This window comes from Nerophis ophidion, linkage group LG08 (genome assembly GCF_033978795.1).
Source record: "Nerophis ophidion isolate RoL-2023_Sa linkage group LG08, RoL_Noph_v1.0, whole genome shotgun sequence".
NCBI lineage: Eukaryota > Metazoa > Chordata > Actinopteri > Syngnathiformes > Syngnathidae > Nerophis > Nerophis ophidion.
In genome coordinates this window covers 46,670,341-46,692,781 of record NC_084618.1, presented here as the reverse complement: position 1 = coordinate 46,692,781, position 22,441 = coordinate 46,670,341, and the positions used below count along the sequence as shown (strand labels likewise).

Here is a 22,441-nt window from a genome sequence, read left to right as displayed (position 1 = left end):
CCATCCCCAAACCCCAGTGTAAGCCACAATGTCATATTTTTAATACCGATCACAAACGCCAATTCTCTCTAGTCAGCAGTTACTTATGTGTCTGCATACACAATGTGGAGCCGCTCCCCTAAACTAATAATGGTCTCCTCTGTTACAGAAAATATACTGAATTTCTTAGTATCACTAGAGCAGTGGTTCTCAAATGGGTGTACGCGTACCCCTGGGGGTACTTGAAGGTATGCCAAGGGGTACATGAGATTTTTTTTTTTAATTCTAAAAATAGCAACAATTCAAAAATCCTTTATAAATGTATTTATTGAATAATACTTCAACAAAATATGAATCTAAGTTCATAAACAGTGAAAAGAAATGCAACAATGCAATATTCATTGTTGACAGCTAGAATTTTTGTGGACATGTTCCATAGATTTCTTTTTTTGTCAAGAAATGTTTAGAATGAAGTTGATGAATCCAGATGGATCTCTGTTACAATCCCCAAAGAGGGCACTTTAAGTTGATGATTACTTCTGTGTAGAAATCTTTATTTATAATTGAATCACTTGTTTATTTTCAACAAGTTTTTAGTTATTTTATTGTCCTTTTTTCCAAAAAGTTCAAGAAAGGCCACTACAAATGAGCAATATTTTGCACTGTTATACAATTTAATAAATCAGAAACTGAGGACATAGTGCTGTATTTTACTTTTTTATCTCTTTTTTTTCAACCAAAAATGCTTTGCTCTGATTAGAGGGTACTTGAATTAAAAAAATGTTCACGGGGGGTACATCACTGAAAAAAGGTTGAGAACCATTGCCATAGGGGATGGGGTGACAGGCTAACATGTTACAGAGAGAAAGCCAGGAATGCTAAAAGGTGTTCCAACATAGCTTGAACACCAATAAATTATAGTGCTGAGTAAAGTTAAGGACAGTATATGATCGATACTAGTGATCAGAAAGATAAAAAAGTTAAAGTATCGTACCACTGATAGTCACACACACTAGATGTGATGAAATTACCCTCTGCATTTGATCCATCTACTGGGAGGTGAGGGAAGCAGTGAGCGGCAGCGGTGGGCACACTCGTGAATCATTTTGGGGATTTAACCCCCAAGTCCAACCCTTGATGCTAAGTGCCAAGCAGGGAGGTAATGGGTCCCATTTTTTTATAGTATTTGGTATGACTCGGCCAGGGTTTGAACTCTCGAAAATAATTTTGCTGTTTTTGTTAAGTTTACACTCCAATAATTCCATGGAAACAGGAGGATTTTGAGGGCAAGAAACTCAGGATTTAAAGGAGTAGCAGATCGCTATTTGGTTTTGTTCAATTATTGCTACTGATGACTTTGTTTTGGATTAACGATTGCATTTACAAGAAGAGAATAAGTGTTGATATTGGGCAACTGTCAATCATACTAACCATAAAAGCATTGAGAAATATACACTAAATCCATGTGATTGGTATAGGCTGATATCACTCATTGATGACCGCTATCGGAAAAGGCAGCAGAAAACATTGATCGTAGCATCCCTACAAAATGTGGTCTCCCAATTCTGTAAAAAGCATACTTTCCACATAATTAAATAGCAATAAAGTAGAGGCAAGATATGAAGCAATGAGACAGTGACAAAATACAGTCTTCACAGAATTACACAGGCATTATTTATTTTATTTTTTACTAAAACACACGGCAAACAATTGAGAAAGGGTGTAGACATGCAGTCCCAAACACTGACCTGCAGTGATATATCATTTGGATTTGGGGTTCTGTGCAACACAGAAAAAATGGGTGGGCACAGCCAAATTTTCCAGAAAACTGATAAAACTGATTAGTAGAGAAGATTAAATGTTTGATGAAATAGTGTTCCATTCTACAACACGGTCAGTAGGGATTTCTAACAACCATTACACTAAACTTTGGCTTAGAGTTTAAAAAACACACCAATAATGGTGGATACATTTAGCAATTTTACAATTAATACAATATTCACTGAGAACTTTGGTAATAGAGTAAAAGCGACAAATTACAATCTTAAATCTATAAAACAGATAGTTGGCAAGTGTCAATGTTATGATGATAATTATTTGAAAACCATAACAATCTGTAAAAATACGGCACCCAAGTCAAGAAGTTAATAATTATTATTCAGTAACAAAATAGTAGAGAAAATATTTGGCTCGCCTTCACCCATTTTCACTTTGTACTACTGAACGGTACCTCTACAAATTATGACCCTTTATTATGAGCCAGGACTACCCTCTTGCTCAATCAAGACACGTTTACACACACTAGGGTGAACAATACAGATGTAAGAAAAGACAAAATAGTGCAAAAAAACACTACATATTTGTTTGGTAACAATGCAACACGAACACATGCGCAAGTTGCACCATAGCTGTAGTCATGACTGTACCGCCAGCTATGACAACCGTCAACTTTTATAAAAAAAATTAAAAGCCAATATATATATATTATAACGCATAAAATCATACCCAAGACACACATACTCACTTATCAAATTCAGAAAAGTCAAAACCTTCAGCACACTCGCAAGTACATTCACACATATAATAATACAGAGGCTTCATTTAATTAATTTGATTGCTTCATGCATAAATGACAGCCATCTTGCACAATGGAAGGACTAAGACTAGATGTTTCAGGAGAATTGCAAATATACAACTGTGAACAAATAATGGCACAAGCAGACAGGCCAAAGCAAAAAAGGAAGGTGAAATAGGGTGAATCGCAAATATGGTTCAAATTGGTGAGACAAACACTCATGAGGTAGGACTTGAAAGCAAGCGTCAATTGGGAATAAGTTAGCTCGATTCAAGCAACGCATGGTGACTTTGCAGGTTATAAAAGCAACTGGATGAAAGATGGACTTCAGTTTTTCAGTCGACGTTTGAGCTTTGGACACCAGTCAGTCTCAGGATAAAGAAGGCAGTGAACCGTTTTAAACCTGGAAATAGACAAAAAGTTTGGTGTTTTTGCCATACTAACAACTACCGTATTCTGATCTTTGTTTTTCTTTTTTACCTTGTTGGGTCTTCAACCAACGAAAAGCCTGCAACAATGCTGACCACATTTCGTCTGTTCTCATAGCCTCCATAGCTGAGTGTCACCTGTTGGAGAACAAAATAAAGAACACCTCAATTTTTTTACAATGCAGAGAGTTGAAAAAAAAAGAAAAAAGAACGAAACGGAAATGATATAGAATTGATTAATGGCAGTGAACTTACAGTATACATATATAAGTGTATATTATCCACACAGCCAAACCTGTCTATAGCGACCATGGCCATGGCAAACTTACACATTGAACATTTACCTACTCAGTGGCCTAGTGGGTATAGCGTCCGCCCTGAGATCGGCAGGTCGTGAGTCATACCAAAGACTATAAAAATGGGACCTATTACCTCCCTGCTTGGTACTCAGGATTAAGGGTTGGAATTGGAGGTTAAATCACCAAAAATGATTCCCAGGCGCAGCACCGCTGCTGCCCACTGCTCCCCTCACCTCCCAGGAGGGGATCAAATGCAGAGAATAATTTCGCCACACCTAGTGTGTGTGACAATCATTGGTACTTTAACTTTAACTAAATTTAGAATGAACACAAAAAACATTCATATTGTAGCAAGTTCATCCTAAAACGAGTAAACTATTAAACAATAACAAAAACTGACCTCTACAGTGTGCTTGCATTGCGGCTGTGCAACAGATACTGTACATTTGAGGTAGAGGCAGAGTACAGGCTATGTACACAAAACACTGACCTGCTCCAAAACATTGTTTGTGGGAAGCTTTTGGAGATTCTCCAGGTGTGAGTGGAAGAGGTGCGTGTGTATTAAAGTGACCTCTAGCAAAGCTTCAATAATGTAGCCGATGGTGCAATCGTCTGGGAGGCGGATCTTCTCTGCTGTACTGATGAAATTCCCCAAACTGAAACCCAAGACACAGTCTTAGTGTATTTCAAACGTTGCTCAGTTCCTAGCATTGTAACATTTGCCACAGATACTTTATACTCCACAACATCAAGTGGGGCTGGAAAGTAAATCATTTAGGGGGGAAAAAACTAAGCATCTTCTGCACTGTTTAAAATGGGCGTCAAAATGCAAACAACCTTGTTATTGATTCAAAGCAAACTGTGAAAAATTGCCGGTGAAAACATGACATGGGTATGAATTTAACTATTGCCAGTTACCAGCGGAGTATTGGTATATGTATTTGACATATTCATGGTTCGATTTTTTGGTATGAACACAATCCTTATCTTTGTGTATAGTTAGCTAATAATAGCTATTTTATTCATGATCATTGTCGACATTGTTAACAAGTCATCGCACTCCTCGTGATTTTAAACACGAGTTGCGTCACTGGGATCCATGGAGTGCGAGTTTACTGCGTCTGATCAAATTTCTCTGATGCAGTATAAAACATAGCATCCTCACTAGCATACTGTACCTTTACACCCCGACACCAGCTACACTACTATAATATTGATATATATTAGTGTATTGATAATGTTTCTCTTGCATCACTACTAACCTATGGAGTTGCAAATACAGTACTTACATACATAAAATGTTCAATTGATATACACTGATACCTTATTTATTTTACACTTCACTTTATATAGGATTCATTTTTCCGCAAATATCACTACCAAAAGTAAGGTCATTTTAGATCAGGACAACTTTTCATTGAAATTTTTTATTTTGTACACTTGGGACTTTTTGAAACGTAAATTAAAGTAAAAAATGCCCATTCTTTCAGTGAAAGACAAAGATTAAGACAGAACCTACCTGGCCCATGGGCTCATTTTGAGACCCAGACCTCGGCTGATACAGAAACCTGCGCCACCTGTTGCAAACCAAAACTTGACGGACATCTGAAACAAGAGAACGAGAATGTGAGATCCTGTTCTACCAGTCCAAGTTATGTGCAGTGCGTGTAGTGCACAGACAAAAAGTTCAGACGGTGCTTCTTTTAATGACACATTAATTGTAACTGCATGCCTATTTATGTATGGTACGGCTTCAAATTATTCACCAACAAAGGCAGAAAAAAGAGGTAGACTCCTGGGTGCTGAATCTAAGGTGTAAAAATTTTGAGGATAAACTTGTCTATTGAAATGTCATTAAAATACCATTCTTGTGATTATGTGCCAGCATATGTAAAACCCATATAAGGTTTAGTGACTGACCAAACCATCAGTCTTCACTCTCTCTGCAGCTTCTATGGGGTGATCGAGACTGGGGCGACCGAGGTAAACATCCTGGCTGTGATGGTAAGAAGAGAGTAGCCGCAAAAGGCTGGGTAGGATCACATAGTTGTCATCATCCACATGGCAGAACCACCTGCAACACGATTGTTTAAATAAATACTCTTTAAGGGTCATATTGATTATTGTTGAATAAGACAATAGAGATTTGTTTACTCTTACTTTTTCTTAGACTCAATGAATTTGTCATACTCAACAGACATCTTGCAGCACAAAGCTTGTCGAGTGTGAGCCGCTGAGCAGTTAGTATTGATGATGTTTGCGCCTATTAGAAAACATTTAGAAAACATTGTCATTTTCTACAGATGTCCTCATTCATCCAGTTCATTGTCATCTTTGGGCATTCAATCGATCACAACTGGAGTCTTTGGTTTGTCTTTCAAGATGTTTTGCCTCTCATCCAAATAAGTATCATCAGTTCATGCTCTCACTACGATAGGGCGGAGCCATCCCTGTCCAGGCACACCCTCCTGGTGTTGGAGTATACATATTTGGGGTTTTGGCACCAACCGCTAGATTAGATCTGACCAATCTTAGATTAGATTAAATTAGATAGTACTTTATTTATTCCGTCAGGAAAATTACAAGTTTCAGCACAATCAAAGTCTAAGACTAGAGCTGACCAATCTAGGACTATGAGCATGAACTGATGAAGCCTTGGATAAGAGGCGACACATCTTCTAGGGCATGGGTGTCGAACTCTGGCCCGCGGGCCAAATTTGGCCCGCCGTGTAACTTCATTTGGCCCTTGAGGCAATAATAAATTAACATTAGAGCTGGACCGCCGGTATTATACAGTGGCGGTGCCGCTGTATCACTGCATTCAACGCTAATTCTCATACTTGCCAACCATCCTGATTTTTCCAGGAGAATCCCGAATTTCAGTGCCCCCCCCCGAAAATCTCCCGAGGCAACCATTCTCCCAAATTTCCATCCGGACAACAACATTGGGGGCATGCCTTAAAGGTACTGCTTTTAGCATCCTATACAATCTGTCATCACGTCCGCTTTTCCTCCATACAAACAGCGTGCCAGCCCAGTCACGTAATATATGCGGCTTCTACACACACACAAGTGACGGCAAGGCATACTTGGTCAACAGCCATACAGGTCACACTGAGTGTGGCCGTATAAACAACTTTAACACTGTTATACCACACTGTGAACCCACACCAAACAAGAATGACAAACACATTTCGGGAGAACATCCGCACCATAACACAACAGAACAAATACCCAGAACCCCTTGCAGCACTAACTATTCCGGGACGCTACAATATAAACCCCCACTACAGACAAAACTCGAATTTGCATGTCACTATAAAGTTATATAAGCCTTGCTTGTTCAATATTCAATGCAAAACTTGTTTTGGTCCCTATTAAAAGGTTAATTTGTTCAACTTTGTTCAGTTTAGAATTTCGGCCCACTCTGTATTTGAGTTTGACACCCCTGTTCTAGGAAAAAAACCAAACAGCCCAGTTGCGATCGATTGAATCTCCTGACAATGGTTACATTAATATCCATTTAAAAAACTATACTTCATCAGTTATTATTTGGGCACATATCAAATTCTTCAAAACTTATATTTTTTCTATATTGGTTTTCATTGTCAGTAACATGTTTGGTACTATCAGCTCGCTCACTGCATGGGGTTATGTTTTTTAGATTTCCATTTTGGATATTTTCCTTACTTGTCTTGCTATTTACCTGTTCTTATCCGCAGCTCTTTGTCATCACCGTCTGTGAATATGTAGGTCTGGGAAAAACAAAGACACACTTGTCAAAAAATAGCACCCATCACGTGGTTACATTTGCGCAAGTCTGAAAAGGAGTAAGAAGGAGGAGAGCTTATTTAACCCTACCCCTTCTCCATATCTATTACTGATCATTTACATGTCAACACTTCCACTATTGACTTGCATTTTGTCATTTAAACTGCTTTCAGTGGTACAGCCCACGATAGAACCTCTCGGATCAAACAACGAACAATCTATCAGTTTTTAATTAAAAACAAAAACAAAAAAAAACACTAGATTTACAACTACTTAACTTTGAAAAGCTGGAGATTTATTGGTTGAGAAAGAGTTCCCTTCCTTCACATAACTTTGTGAAGTATTCTTGTAACACCCTTTACAAAGTACAGTACGGTGAGGTCTAGCACAATATATCAAATTGGGTACCACATGATACCAAAAAAGGTGAGACAAATTGGCACAACATGTATGAATCAGTTGAGTTGGTTCACAATCTTTGGTTATTGAAATGCAGCGAAATATGCATCATACTAAAAGGAATATTGCTGCTCATTGGGATTTGACTTGGGATGCTACATTCACACAGCAGAGAAAGATGCCCAATTTTGGTTCAATCCAATCTTTTTAAGTTTTTCTTCACGTCACTAAAAATATACGACTTCCGTGTAAGTCTAATGTGAATGAAAAACGTAAGTGAACTGATGCACAGGCGCACAAAACGTACCACGTGGAGCCCTGTATTTAAGGAAGTAAACATGGTCCTGGCTATTTGTGTTGGTATCAATTCTGGCACATTTTAAGGCAATTTCAAGGAGATTGTGGAATCAGTGTCAACATTTATTATTTCACGTATGAGATTAAGGGATTGGTTAAGAATTTTAGCTACGGTAGTTTGTGGGGATACATGGCACTTGGTGCGACGTCTGTCCCAAAGAGCATGTGGGACATTGACAAGTCCTTCTATATTTTGATCACTTCGAAAACATATTTTCAACGCTGACTGTTTTCTGCTTCTTTGTTAATCATTTACTCCTGTATTGTCTGTTTTGACGTTTGTTACTTTTGATGGCGTATCGGCGGGCTAAACACGACTTGAACAAATAGACTCGGGCTGCAGCCAGGGCTGGACGATTATAGCTAAAGTAATAATGACGAATATTTTGATTGATACTGTAATCACATTCTTTCATTTAAAAACACGAGTATTTATTGTACCACAAAAATTTCACTTTAAATAGAGTTTTAAAAGTAACTGGATATAAATGAATAGATCACCTCAAGTAAAATAATAATATCAATAATACATATAAATAACAATAACAATATAAAAACAATAAAATGCTCTTTTCTCGTTTTGTTTTAATTGAGTTTACCTTTTTCACTTATTTTACCATCAAAGAGTGTGTGCTATTTGAGTCAAATAATTTAATAAAATATTTGTCAATTACATGTAAGAAGCCTCACATTTATTGGTGCAATATATCTTTGGAGAATTTTGACCAGCATTGTAGTTCTAAGCAAAATCATTTTGTATAAAAACTATGCTTTAAGTACAGTGTGCTTGTGCAAGCTACTTTTTTGAAACCTTTATTTTGTTAGCGCAGGCAGACCGGATGTGATGCACCGTGCTATTATTGTGATTCATGATGTCGTTCACAACAACACAAGCAGATGAGATCTTTTGTGGGTGTATGGATTGTTCTTGTTAGCTTTAGCTTTGGAGTTTTCACGTGGCTGTCTCGACATTGTTTAGTTCAGGATGGGGCTGTTGAGTGCGTCGGAAATAAATGAGCACTACCACAACTCCATTATTTCCCCAAATAAATGTTCCTGCTCACAATGACAACATTTCACGTATATATTTGTCACATTCCCTGATAGTATTTTTGTGCTTGAAAGCAGATTCCGTTTTATTGGGCAATTATGTGACTCCTACCGCGATTTTGTGAACACAAAAATATATGCTTTTTTGTTTAGTGATTATTGATTAGACTTGCTCGAGTGTGTCGAATAAAAAGTAGCAACCATGGTGACATCACAAACTTTTCGTCGACATGCTGTATTTTCACTTATTCGCTCCTCATTGGCGGCGAGGCTCGGTTGGTAGAGTGGCTATGCCAGCAAGTTGAGTGTTCCTAGTTCGATCCCCGCTTCCGCCATCCTAGTCACTGCTGTTGTGTCCTTGGACAAGACCCTTCACTCATCTCCTCCCAGTGCCATACACACTGGTTTAAATGTAGATTAAAGATGTAGATAATGGGTTTCACTATGTAAAGCGCCTTGAGTCTCGAGAGAAAAAGAGCTGTATAGATATAATTCACTTCACTTCATTTGTTTCAATCAATCAATCAATCAATGTTTATTTATATAGCCCCAAATCACAAATGTCTCAAAGGACTGCACAAATCATTACGACTACAACATCCACAAGCTCTGGAATTTGTATGCACGTTGCGCAGCCCATCAATCATTTTTTTCCCGAGTGATATAATTTCACGATTGTAAGAAGCTATAATCGAAAATACAAATATTGATTGTCCAACCCCAGCTGCACTATCGATTATTTTAGTAAATGACTAATCCATGGATCCTTCTGTTTGAGTAAACGGATAAAACAACACTTTTTCTGTTTGCCATAGCCTTCTTTTCTTTTCTTATAAATGTACATCAACTTTGAAATTAAACTGGTGTGCATATATTAAAAACAAACAAAATAACTTTGACACCACACTTGTCCAGGGTGTACCCCACCTTCCACCTGAATGCAGCTGAGATAGACTCCTGCACCCCCTGCCAGCCCGAAAAAGGGACAAGCGGTAGAAAAAGGATGAATCCACACAAACCACTGCCCTCATTTGAGCTCTCTCGGTCCAGAAAAGTCACAATCATTTAAAAGCAACATAATGAAAATCAAAGCTTTTTTGTAATCAAATTAATGAATTAATCGTTGCAGTCATAGTTCAGACTTCAGTCGTATTGGATACATACTGGTTTTATATCCACATACGAAAGAGGGCTCTGTTAGATTTGAAAAAGAATGGAATTGTACTGTTCACTTTGGCATGAAAAAATCTGACACGTCACATACAGGCACACAGAAAAATCGACAGTGTGAACATAAGTCTTGGACAGTGGAGGCTTTGTCAGTATAGGATGTATACTGGCAGCACCTGCTGAATTGGAACATTAACGGGACTGTTTGGGATAAATTCCCTCTGCAAGTAAACTCTTCTTCCACACACTGCAGATGTACTTTCAGAAGATGGAACTCAATGGTTAGGACAATACCCACACTTACATACATTCTGAATATTGGCAGAATCTCTTATCTTTATCTCTCCTATATTATTTGCTCTCACCTGTTCTTTAGCCTGTGATATCCAGGTTTGAATAAGCAGCTCCAGTCTGGACTTATGGTACTTCCTGGTAGTCTTCACAGCAATAAAAATGTCCTTTAATTCCAACAGGTCATGTGATGTAAAACCTGGGAAAATACTGTCTTGTCCTTCAGGGATGGAAACTGTATTGGAGTTTTCTTCAGAGTATGTCTCCCTGTAGTCATTTCCATTTTCAGCCTTGATGGCGGCGCCCAGCTTTTCTGTGTTTGTATTCAACACTGTGGTCAAACTTGCACCCCGAGCAGGTCTCCCTGTGCTGTTCTGTAAAGTGTTAGGTGAGGTCTTAACCTGAGGACGCGGCTGTGGCAGGTCCACTTGGTGAGCCTTGGGCTGAAGGGCTGGGATGAGCAGCAGCAGAAGACCACAAAGTGAAAGGGAAAACAAAAAGCAGACCTTACTGACGCCCACCGAGGCAATGTGCATCCTGACAGGGCAGTGCGGCGGGGGAAATCAGCCTGCAGGGCCGAAGCCACAATCGACGACACCCCGTCCCATCCTTATGTCATTCTCACAGACTCCTGCAGGAGTTGAGGGAAGAAAAGGGACATATTAAAAGGGACATTTTTATACTTAAATATTGTTTTAATGATTTACGATAATATGAAATTATGCAAATAAGCACTACACATTAAGAAACAACAGCAACATTATACTAGCCATAAGTATATAATACTATACTGAAGTGGGACGCCCTTGGAGTTGTATAAATTTGAATGTGACCAAATATTTAAAAAATAAATGGTCTCTAGAGTTGAACAAAACCTGAACTGCCAACATGAATGAGGGAACGCAAGATATCAGCACATTGAGTGAGGCCTCTGGGTACCTCAATTATAAAACTACTTTATATTTTTTCTTGTCAAATTTCTTATTTCAAAAGATCGGACATAGCTTTTTAAGAGTTTAATTTGTATCCGTGAAACAGGCTCCCTCACAAAATATGTTTTAATTTATTTTGTTCAAGACAATGCGGAATTATTAGGTTACTGTATTTAAATATCTCGGGATAATCCTTGATGAGGTGTGTCAAACTTAAGGCGACATTTTATGTGGCCAGCCAAGTTATTCAATGTGATCTGTAACGTCATTTGACGTGGTCTTCCGCTTCATTTTTACGTGGTCTGCCACCTCAATTAATGTGGCCTGCCATGTCATTTTATGTGTCCAGCTACATCCTTTGACGCGTTCCGCTGCATCATTTAATCTGATAATTAATGTAATTAAATGTTGTCCACCATATCATTTAATGTGGTCTGCAAAGTCATTAAAAGTGGTCAGTCACATCATTTATGGTTGTCTACCACATCATTTTAAGTGGTCTGCATTGTCATTCAATGTGGTCCTTTACATCATTTAATGAGGTCCTTTACATCATTTAATGTGGTCCTTCACGTCATTTAACGTGGTCCTTCACGTCATTTAACGTGGTCCTTCACGTCATTTAACGTGGTCCTTCACTTCATTTAATGTGGTCCTTCACTTCATTTAATGTGGTCCTTCACATCATTTAACGTGGTCCTTCACTTCATTTAATGTGGTCCTTCACTTCATTTAATGTGGTCCTTCACTTCATTTAATGTGGTCCTTCACGTCATTTAACGTGGTTTTTCACGTCATTTAACGTGGTCCTTCACGTCATTTAATGTGGTCCTTCATGTCATTCAATGTGGTCCTTCACATCATTTATCGTGGCCCGCCACATCATTCAATGTGGTCCTTCACATTATTCAATGTGGTCTGCCACTTCATACAATATGGTCTGCCACATAATTTAATGTTATTCAACGTGGCCTTCAATAAAAACAAGCTTGACACGTCTGTCCTAGACCCATCTTAAAATTAAAAAGCACATAAAGAGACTCTCAAAAGTAGCAAAAAGCAACCTCAATTGTTTTAAGATAATGACATATATCATACCCATCCAGGCAGCTAGGATGTTAATGCGTGCTAAGATTTGTTCACATCATTCCTATTGTGTAACAACTTGGGTGCAGGCATTTTACTCTACAGTCCATCACAGTGAAATATTTAAAAAATACAATCATTTGAATTTTGATTGTTTCAGTTTCTTGAAGATTATTTTAAATGTTTACATGATGTATCCCCAGAGCCTCTCTCTAAGTACATTAAAATACATAACAGTAACAGAGTAACTAGGAGCATGATGGTTGGGAAGTGTAAAATATCACATCAAAAATCTACATTTGGACGTTTCCATCAAAGTCTGTCAACTATATAATAAAGTACCTTAGCAACATAAATTAAATTAATCTCAGATATGAATCTGTTCACAACAAAGGTTAAATGTTGGCTAAAGGAAACAAAGCTGTACACATTAACTTGGCCCTGGTTGTACTTGTTTTTTTTAACTGCGCTACTTTGTATTTCGTATTGTTTCTCACTGTGTGTCATTTTTGAAAAGTATTTGATTGTATGGTGTGTCTGAGTGTTTTATTTATTTACAAGCCCAGCTAGGGAGAAGAGATGGAAAACAGCAACAGCTATAAACTCTCTGTACATGTGCATTTATTGTTTTTGGACTATGTTGAATTGTATTGTCACAATTTAAATACAATTATTTTCTATTTTAGTATTGGAGCAGAGAATATACACTTTTCAATAAAATTCCTGAAATTAAAGGAAAAGTTTAACTAAGAAATTTGAGAAATATTAAATGTTAGTAGAGATGGCTGTATAAAGGGAGACGGATCTTGAGGAGCTGTTTAAAAGACTGGGTCTTTGCTTTATATATACAATACAGGCCAAACGTTTGGACATTCCTCATTCAATGCGTTTTCTTTATTTTCATGACTATTTACATTGTAGATTGTCACTGAAGGCATCACAATTATGAATGAACAGAAGTGGAGTTATGTGAATAAAAAAAAAAAGTGAAATAACTGAAAACAAGTTTTATATTCCACTTTCTTCAAAATACCCACCTTTTGCTCGGATTACTGTTTTGCACACTCTTGGCATTCTCTCGATGAGCTTCAAGAGGTAGTCTTGAACCTGAAATGGTTTTCACTTCACAGGTGTCATAGCTTTGATGCCTTCAGCGACAATCGAAAAGGTAAATAATCATAAAAATAAAGAAAACCCATTGAAATGAGAAGGTATGTCCAAACTTTTGGCCTGTACTGTATAGATATATAGTTTTTAAGTAACTTGTTTTCATAAAGTAAACCATCACTCACGGCAGGAAATAGGATAAAAGTTTGGTCAATAAAACAAAATGTATACATTACACCAATATAAACATACAGGAGAGAATTATAGATAATCTAATTTTGCTTTTGTTTCCATTGTAAACATTCCACTAATTCCCCATTTTTGACAGTGACGTCATAACATCAGCTTTATTGTACATGTAATTATTCCCGCGGATTGCACGAAAGTGCATCCAAATGCCACATTTCCTTTGACTTTTGTTCAGTTTGTTTTCCTTCCCAATGACTAACATCTCTTTCTAATACCAAATACAGCGGCTAAACGGCTCAAGAAGGTTCAGGTTAGGGCTGGGCGATATAACGATATATGCGATATATGGCAGGTTTGGCTCTGTGCGATATAGAAAATGACTATATCCTAATATTCGAGTATACGTTCTCACGCAGTTGCTTTTAGCTGCGGGCATTACACTACAGGCTCTTCTCACTCCTTCTCACAGACAGTGTGCGCACATTCTTACACATGTCACATAATGTCACGTCATACGTCAAATACGTATATGCCCTCGCCCAGCAGAGGTAGCAGCGTGGCTAATGTTAGCTGTGATGCTAGCGGACTCGAAGGTGCTGATTCTCATCCCAGTCGAGTGGTAATACGAGAAAAAGAAGGTGCGAATATGGTAACAAATAGTGATGCAACGGATCAACATTAATCCGTTCGGATCAATATCTTCGGTTTGGCACACACATGATCCGCGGTCTGATTTATGAAAAAAATAAAATAAAAGTTGTTCGCACAGCGTGGTAATGGCAAGCGGAGTAATGGAGGCACTTGAACGCCCAGTGCCATTTAATCTGTGTTTTTATAGGTGTAGACTCCATTGTGCAAAACAAGGGTTTAAACACAAGCTGAACGTGCGTCAGCCACATTAGGACATCCCGTCGCTCACCAACTTCAGCGATAAGATTGTGCCAGATTTTTATCAGCAGGAGAAGAAAAAAGTTGTGGACGAACTATCCCGAGCGTCATCTGTTGCGCTCACGACAGAAAGGTGGAGGTCCAGGGGAACTACAGGACTGTCTCAGAAAACTAGAATATTGTGATAAAGTCCTTTATTTTCTTAATGCAACTAAAAACATGAAAATGTCATACATTCTGGATTCATTACACATCAACTGAAATATTGCAAGCCTTTTATTATTTTAATATTGCTGATTATGGCATATATGTTAAGAATAGTCAAAAATCTTATCTCAAAAAATTAGAATATTTCCTCAGACCAAGTAAAAAAAAAAAAGATTTATAACAGCAAAACAAAATCGAACATTTGAAAATGTCAATTAATGCACTCAGTACTTGGTTGGGAATCCTTTTGCACGGATTACTGCATCAATACGGCGTGGCATGGAGGCAATCGACCTGTGGCATTGCTGTGGTGTTATGGATGCCCAGGATGCTTCAATAGCGGCTTTTAGCTCATTTGCATTATTGAGCCTGGTGTCTTTCAGCTTTTTCTTCACAATAACCCAAAAATTGTCTATGAGGTTCAGGTCAGGGGAGTTGGCAGGCCAATGGAGGACAGTAATGCCATGGTCAGTACACCAGTTACTGGTGGTTTTGGCACTGTGGACAGGTGCCAGGTCATGCTGGAAAATTAAATCATCATCTCCATAGAGCTTTTCAACAGATACAACTTCAATAGCCGTATTCCCATGGTCAAGCCACTCCTGAACTCTAGACAACGGAAGTTCCCTCAGTCAGCAATGGTTTGGGGAGCCATGTCAGCTGCTGGTTTTGGTCCACTGTGTTTCATTAAGTCCAGAGTCAATGCAGCTGTGTACATGCTTCCATCTGTTGTAAAGCTCTATGGAGATGATGATTTAATTTTCCCAGCATGATCAGGCACCTGCTCACAGTGCCAAAACCAGCAGTAACTGGTGTACTGACCATGGCATTACTGTCCTCGATTGGCCTGCCAACTCTCCTGACCTAAACACTATAGAGAATTTGTGGGGTATTGTGAAGAAGAAGCTGAAAGACACCAGGCCCAATAATGCAAATGAGCTGAAGGCCGCTATTGAAGCATCCTGGGCATCCATAACACCTCAGCAATGCCACAGGCCGATTGCCTCCATTCCACGCCACATTGATGCAGTAATCCGTGCAAAAGGATTCCCAACCAAGTACTGAGTGTACTAATTGACATTTTCAAATGTTTGATTTTGTTTTGCTGTTATAAATCTTTTTTTTTTCCACTTGGTCTGAGGAAATATCCTAATTTTTTGAGATAGGATTTACAGTTTTGGTAAATTGACTTAGTTGTGATTTCCTTCTCTGCATGAAAGTTTAAAATGAGCATATATTAATGCAGTATGAAGAAGAATGTTTTAATGTAGACACATAGATTCATCATACTGCTGTGATTATATATATCAAGTGTTCATTCAAGGCTAAGGCAAAATACCGAGATATATATCGTATATCGCGATATGGCCTAAAAATATTGCAATATCAAAAAAATGCCATATCGCCCAGCCCTAGTTCAGGTGTCTATTAAACTCCTCACCTAAGGTCAACTGTGTGAGTGCGTGCAAATGACAGCATTCACATGAAAAGAGCCTTTTGGGACGACTAACTCTGTGATGTCATTACTCCTCCAATAAATAAAGCCAATGACGCTGATTTTGATTCTGAATTTGATTCAGTGAGGGCAGCATGGGCAATTTGAATAAAGAAAAGCTCTCAAACAAACAAATTACAACTGCAAATCAATTCTCATCGTTCGGGGTGGGAATCTTTGGGCACCTCACGATTAGATTACAATTACGATTTAGGAGCTACGATTCGATTAAAAATCGATTATTGATGCACCATTAATTTACATTGATGCAATTTTACATTTCTTTTTGTTTCACTAAATAACAATTTGACACGTGCAAAATTTAAAATTAGTGCATTTGTAATAAGAAACAGTTGAAATAATTCCCATCCCATTAATTAAATTAATGAAAACGTGTGCAAAACGAACATAAGTGCCCCAAAATAAAGGAGCTGGTCGGATCTCTCGGTGAGGTCGGCTTGCTGCAGTAAGCCAAATTTTAGAACTGTCTGCATTATTTTATTTACAATAAATAAATCGATGATCAATTATTGATGTTTACTGACGTCTACTAATCGTCCATGTCCAAATACATCTAAAAAGAGATTTACCCTACCTCCAGGTTTTCCCACACATTCATTTATTTGTGGCGGCCCGCCACGAAAGAATTACGACCGCCACAAATAAATAAATAAAATAAAATAAAATGTTTTTTGTTTTTTTTCCGGCTTTTGACCCGCTCGACCGCTCATAAAAGCAATGGGACTCTGTCTGTGAATGGAGCTTGTAGTTACATATTATATAAATATGTATATAAATATGTGTATAAATATGTACATAAAGTGTTGTAATTATATTCCAACTCCGCGTTCTTCTTGGTCATCGCCGCTGCCGCTGCCACCCATATCCCTTACCCCCGCCCCGCAGCCCCACCCCGCCGCCCGACCACACCAACACAAATAGATGCCTGACCTGTGGGAAACACTGGCCTTCCATGCATCGTTCACCGTTCAAAAGACTTGAATCGCTTGCAAACGTCACATCTCTAAAAGTTAGTCAATAAGCGATTAAAAATAACGTTTATGTGGAAATTAGGGCTAATTCATACAAATTGTATTGTACCACAAATGTATTAAAGCCCCACATAAAAACTTTTAGTTTTGCTTAATTTTGGCGCCCCTAGTGAACCAAAGCGGTAGGGAGACCAAATTTCCCATGAGCAGTCGTAAATCGTCAAGTCCATACAAACTGACACGATAATACCACAATAATTTAGTCTGACTGATCTTTCCACAGTAGGAAGTTTGTATTTGTGGTCTGCATTCATTGCCTTGTTTTTCTTTATATAGTACTTTTGAGTGTGCTGCGTGGCTGGTGGTGTCAGTGTGGGACTGCAAATTATCAAGATAGTGGCTATTTATTGCTACCACGCAAATGTCCAATAGCTAACATTAGGATTATCATTTTGATTTGAGCATTCAAAGTTACTTACTGGTCCAGCAGGAACGGAGCCAAAGCAGCATCGGTCTGAAAGCCCTCCTCGTCTATGAGCTCACGCCAGCGAGCGAAAGCCATGCCAATGTTGATCCTTGACTATCCTTTTATCTGGCTAAGCACCATTTTTGTGTTTAGATACAACACTCTATTTCTTTGATTTTTTGCAGTTTTTGTGATGATAGGTGTAATTGCACATAGGCGTTCTTCTTCTTTTAGTTTTCGCATCGACTTCCGTCTTTGTAAAGGCCTACTGAAATTAGACTTTCTTATTTAAACGTGGATAGCAGGTCCATTCTATGTGTCATACTTGATCAATTCGCGATATTGCTATATTTTTGCTGAAAGGATTTAGTAGAGATCATCCACGATAAAGTTCGCAACTTTTGGTCGCTAATAAAAAAGCCTTGCCTTTACCGGAAGTCGCAGACAATGACGTCACAGGGGTGAGGGCTTCTAATGTCCTCACATTGTTTATAATGGGAGCCTCCAGCAGCAAGAGCTATTCGGACCGAGAAAACAACAATTTCCCCATTAATTTGAGCGAGGATGAAAGATTCGTGGATGATGATATTGATAGCGAAGGACTAGGAAAAAAAAAAAAAAAGTTAAAAAAAAAAAGGCGATTGCATTGGGAAAAATTCAGATGTTTTTAGACACATTTATTAGGATAATTGTGGGAAATCCCTTATATTTCTATTGTGTTGCTAGTGTTTTAGTGAGATTAAATAGTACCTGATAGTCGGAGGGGTGTGGCCACGGGTGTCTTGACGCCAGTCTCTGAGGGAAGATAACGGTAGCTGCATGGACGGCGCAAGCTCAGCTGATCTCCGGTAAGAGGCGACTTTTTACCACAATTTTCTCACCGAAACCTGCCGGTTGACAGTGGTCGGGAACCATGTTTGCTTGACCGCTCTGATCCATAGTAAAGCTTCACCTCGGGGAATAACACCGTGTGTTTGTGTGGCCAATGGCAAAAGCTTCCCACCTCCATCTTTATACTTTAACTTCTCCATTATTAATTGAACAATTTGCAAAAGATTCAGAAACACAAATGTCCAGAATACTGTTTAATTGCGCGATGAAAAGAGACGACTTTCAGCCGCAAGTGGTGCTGCGCTAATATGTCCCCTGCAACCCAGGACGTCACGCGCTCGCGTCATCATTCCGCGACATTTTCAACAAAAAACTCCGCAGGAAATTTAAAATTGTAATTTAGTAAACTAAACCGGTCGTATTGGCATGTGTTGCAATGTTAATATTTCATCATTGATATATAAACTATCAGACTGCGTGGTCGGTAGTAGTGGGTTTCAGTAGGCCTTTAACAAATAGGGAAAGGGAAAGTGACCTATGCCGTAAAGCAAGTCAGCACAGTTGTAGTTTTTTTTTGTGTGGCAGGAAACTTGCTACCCTCCTCAACTTTGCCAAGTGCCAGTGAAAGTTATACAGACCCCCTTAGGCCATGAAAGAGGTGTCATTCAACTAGTTATAAGTCCCTGTATCATCCCAAAAGTAAAAAAAAATATTTTATGAAGGTTGAAAACTAAATTAGTGCTGCTTAAGGCAGTGATTGTCAAACTGCTCCATGTTGTGGTATGCCGATTAATTACTTTTTTTTTTTAATGATCCTATAGTCAAACAGTGTTTCTGTTCAAACTGTTTGTAATGTCACAGTGACCACAAATATTAATCACATTTGTTAAATAAAACCTCTGCCTTGTTTTTAATGAATGCTTAGGCCTACTACGCTACTGTTGGTCATTATGGTGGTACTTGGAGAGCCAAATGTTTTCTGAGGTGGTACTTAGTGAAAAAAGTTTTAGAACCACTGCATTAATGAACACACTCACTATTCATGCATTGTGCTGTTTGTGTGCAGGATTTTTTAAATTGTCTCTACACGAGACAGAAGACATTTCCTAGTAATTTTTAGGGAAAAGTTTCTATATATAAAACATAATCCCAACATGTTTCATTCAACAGGACAGTCTATCTCCTAAAAGGCCACAATGTCAATGTCACACAATCAAGTAAAATCTCTAGAATCTCGATCTGTCTCCCTAATAATCAACTTCAAACGAAAAGTTATTTAAAGGAAAATCTTAAGGCAACGTTAAGTATAATTCGTTGGTTTGCACTCATTGATTTACTTTCTAAAAATATGCTAAAAATGAATAGTACTCAAGGATATGTTTACAAAAGTGATCTGGTGCCAAACCAAAGCGAACCAAACACACGTTTATGTTTAAATGTCAGCTGGTTTAAAAATAAACTTACCATAAGACTGCACAGGAAATGTTTGAGTTATTTTCCTAATTTAACGGGAATTGCAGAGAAGTTTTCAACTTTAACTCCAACAACTAGCAGCCATAAATGAGCTTACTCGAAAACTATTCTCAGTCTCGAAGGCGCCTGATGGTAGACATTCGATTCAGCGCTTAAGCGACTTTCTTTCATTTTGGTCTGCCGTATCTCGAAAAACTACAACTGGTTTCTCGATTATTGTGCGGATAAACCTGTAACTAGTGAATTAAGTTGAATAAAAACAAACCTGCGTTTACTGCCAGCTCCTCTGCTTCCACAACGGGTAGTTTCCGGAAGAACATGTCACGTTTCCGCTGCCAACTTTCAAAATAATATACATCAGTCGAAATATAGGACTGCGACAAATGTTTTTTTTTTCAAGCAGACATGTAGTTTTACCCTAAATAATTAGTTGTATTATTTTATGTATGGTTATGTGGGTAAGGAATCAATAAGCCTGCTTGTCATACTTAATGGGGAAAACATTTGTCAGTTGATAATAGAAATAACTGTTTAATCTCTACATTCTACAGCCACATATACTTTTTACAGCAGTCATTCTGAAAATGACATTTATTGAAAAAAAATGTCTGAAGAAACTGGCAACTGGTGGTAGTAACTGCAATTGTTTTTTCATTCATGTTGCAAAATTTAGATTCATAACATTTTACTCAATTTACTGAGAGATGATGCTGATTTTTCATTCATATATATAAATATATATATATATATATATATATATATATATATATGTATATATATATATATATATATATATATATATATATATATATGTGTGTGTGTGTGTGTGTGTCTACGTATATATATATTTTAGATAATTGGGAAACTGACTGAAGCAGGGAAAGTACCCAAATCGAGCATCAAGAAAGTATGATTTACGAGTATGTTGCAACTAATAACAAATATCAACAATACCATACATAAAGGGTCCCCAAACTTTTTGACTCAGGGGCCAGCCACATTGGGTTAAAAGAATTTGCCGGGGATGACATATATATATCCATCCATCCATCCATCCATCATCTTCCGCTTATCCGAGGTCGGGTCGCAGGGGCAGCAGCCTAAGCAGGGAAGCCCAGACTTCCCTATCTCCGGCCACTTCGTCTAGCTCTTCCCGGGGGATCCCGAGGCGTTCCCAGGCCCGCCGGGAGACATAGTCTTCCCAACGTGTCCTGGGTCATCCCCGTGGCCTCCTACCAGCTGGACGTGCCCTAAACACATCCCTAGGGAGGCGTTCGGGTGGCATCCTGACCAGATGCCCGAACCACCTCATCTGGCTCCTCTCGATGTGGAGGAGCAGCGGCTTTACTTTGAGTTCCTCCCGGATGGCAGAGCTTCTCACCCTATCTCTAAGGGAGAGCCCCGCCACCCGGCGGAGGAAACTCATTTCGGCCGCTTGTACTCGTGATCTTATCCTTTCGGTCATGACCCAAAGCTCATGACCATAGGTGAGGATGGGAACGTAGATCGACCGGTAAATTGAAAGCTTTGCCTTCCGGCTCAGCTCCTTCTTCACCACAACGGATCGTTACAACGTCCGCATTACTGAAGACGCCGCACCGATCCGCCTGTCGATCTCACGATCCACTCTTCCCCCGCTCGTGAACAAGACTCCTAGGTACTTGAACTCCTCCACTTGGGGCAGGGTCTCCTCCCCAACCCGGAGATGGCACTCTGCCCTTTTCCGGATGAGAACCATGGACTCGGACTTGGAGGTGCTGATTCTCATTCCGGTCGCTTCACACTCGGCTGCGAACCGATCCAGTGAGAGCTGAAGATCCCGGCCAGATGAAGCCATCAGGACTACATCATCGGCAAAAAACAGAGACCTAATCCCGTGGCCACCAAACCGGATCCCCTCAACGCCTTGGCTGCGCCTAGAAATTCTGTCCATAAAAGTTATGAACAGAATCGGTGACAAAGGACAGCCTTGGCGGAGTCCAACCCTCACTGGAAACATGTCCGACTTACTGCCAGCAATGCGGACCAAGCTCTGACACTGATCATACCGGGAGCGGACTGCCATAATAAGACAGTCCGGTACCCCATACTCTCTGAGCAATCCCCACAGGACTTCCCGAGGGACACGGTCGAATGCCTTCTCCAAGTCCACAAAGCACATGTAGACTGGTTGGGCAAACTCCCATGCACCCTCAAAAACCCTGCCGAGAGTATGGAGCTGGTCCACAGTTCCACGACCAGGACGAAAACCACACTGTTCCTCCTGAATCCGAGGTTCGACTATCCGGCGAAGCCTCCTCTCCAGTACACCTGAATAAACCTTACCGGGAAGGCTGAGGAGTGTGATCCCACGATAGTTGGAACACACCCTCCGGTCCCCCTTCTTAAAGAGAGGGACCACCACCCCGGTCTGCCAATCCAGAGGTACCGCCCCCGCTGTCCACGCGATGCTGCAG

The 22,441-nt window shown here is 39.2% G+C and overlaps 1 protein-coding gene across 1 annotated transcript; it reads right to left on the bottom strand.

Moving 5' to 3' along the window:
* Nucleotides 1-1,639: 1,639 nt before the first annotated feature.
* On the bottom strand, nt 1,640-20,317 carry rfng (RFNG O-fucosylpeptide 3-beta-N-acetylglucosaminyltransferase). The gene is made up of 9 exons (XM_061908686.1): nt 20,251-20,317; nt 10,394-10,950; nt 6,988-7,036; nt 5,442-5,544; nt 5,202-5,355; nt 4,801-4,886; nt 3,772-3,937; nt 3,035-3,120; nt 1,640-2,957 (listed from the first exon to the last, which is right to left on the bottom strand). Exons 2-9 carry the CDS (start codon nt 10,853-10,855, stop codon nt 2,882-2,884), a joined length of 1,182 nt encoding a protein of 393 aa, XP_061764670.1. The 5' UTR covers nt 10,856-10,950; nt 20,251-20,317; the 3' UTR covers nt 1,640-2,881.
* Nucleotides 20,318-22,441: the final 2,124 nt, after the last annotated feature.

What these genes read in the sequence shown, in the direction of transcription:
- rfng (XM_061908686.1), bottom strand. Translation starts at nt 10,855, where the DNA reads ATGCACATTGCCTCGGTGGGCGTCAGTAAGGTCTGCTTTTTGTTTTCC. An exon ending in TATCACAGGCTAAAGAACAG is followed by an intron (nt 7,037 to 10,393) that starts GTGAGAGCAAAT and finishes TGTTTTTCCCAG; the next exon opens with ACCTACATATTCACAGACGG. An exon ending in CAAACAATGTTTTGGAGCAG is followed by an intron (nt 3,121 to 3,771) that starts GTCAGTGTTTTG and finishes GTTCTCCAACAG; the next exon opens with GTGACACTCAGCTATGGAGG.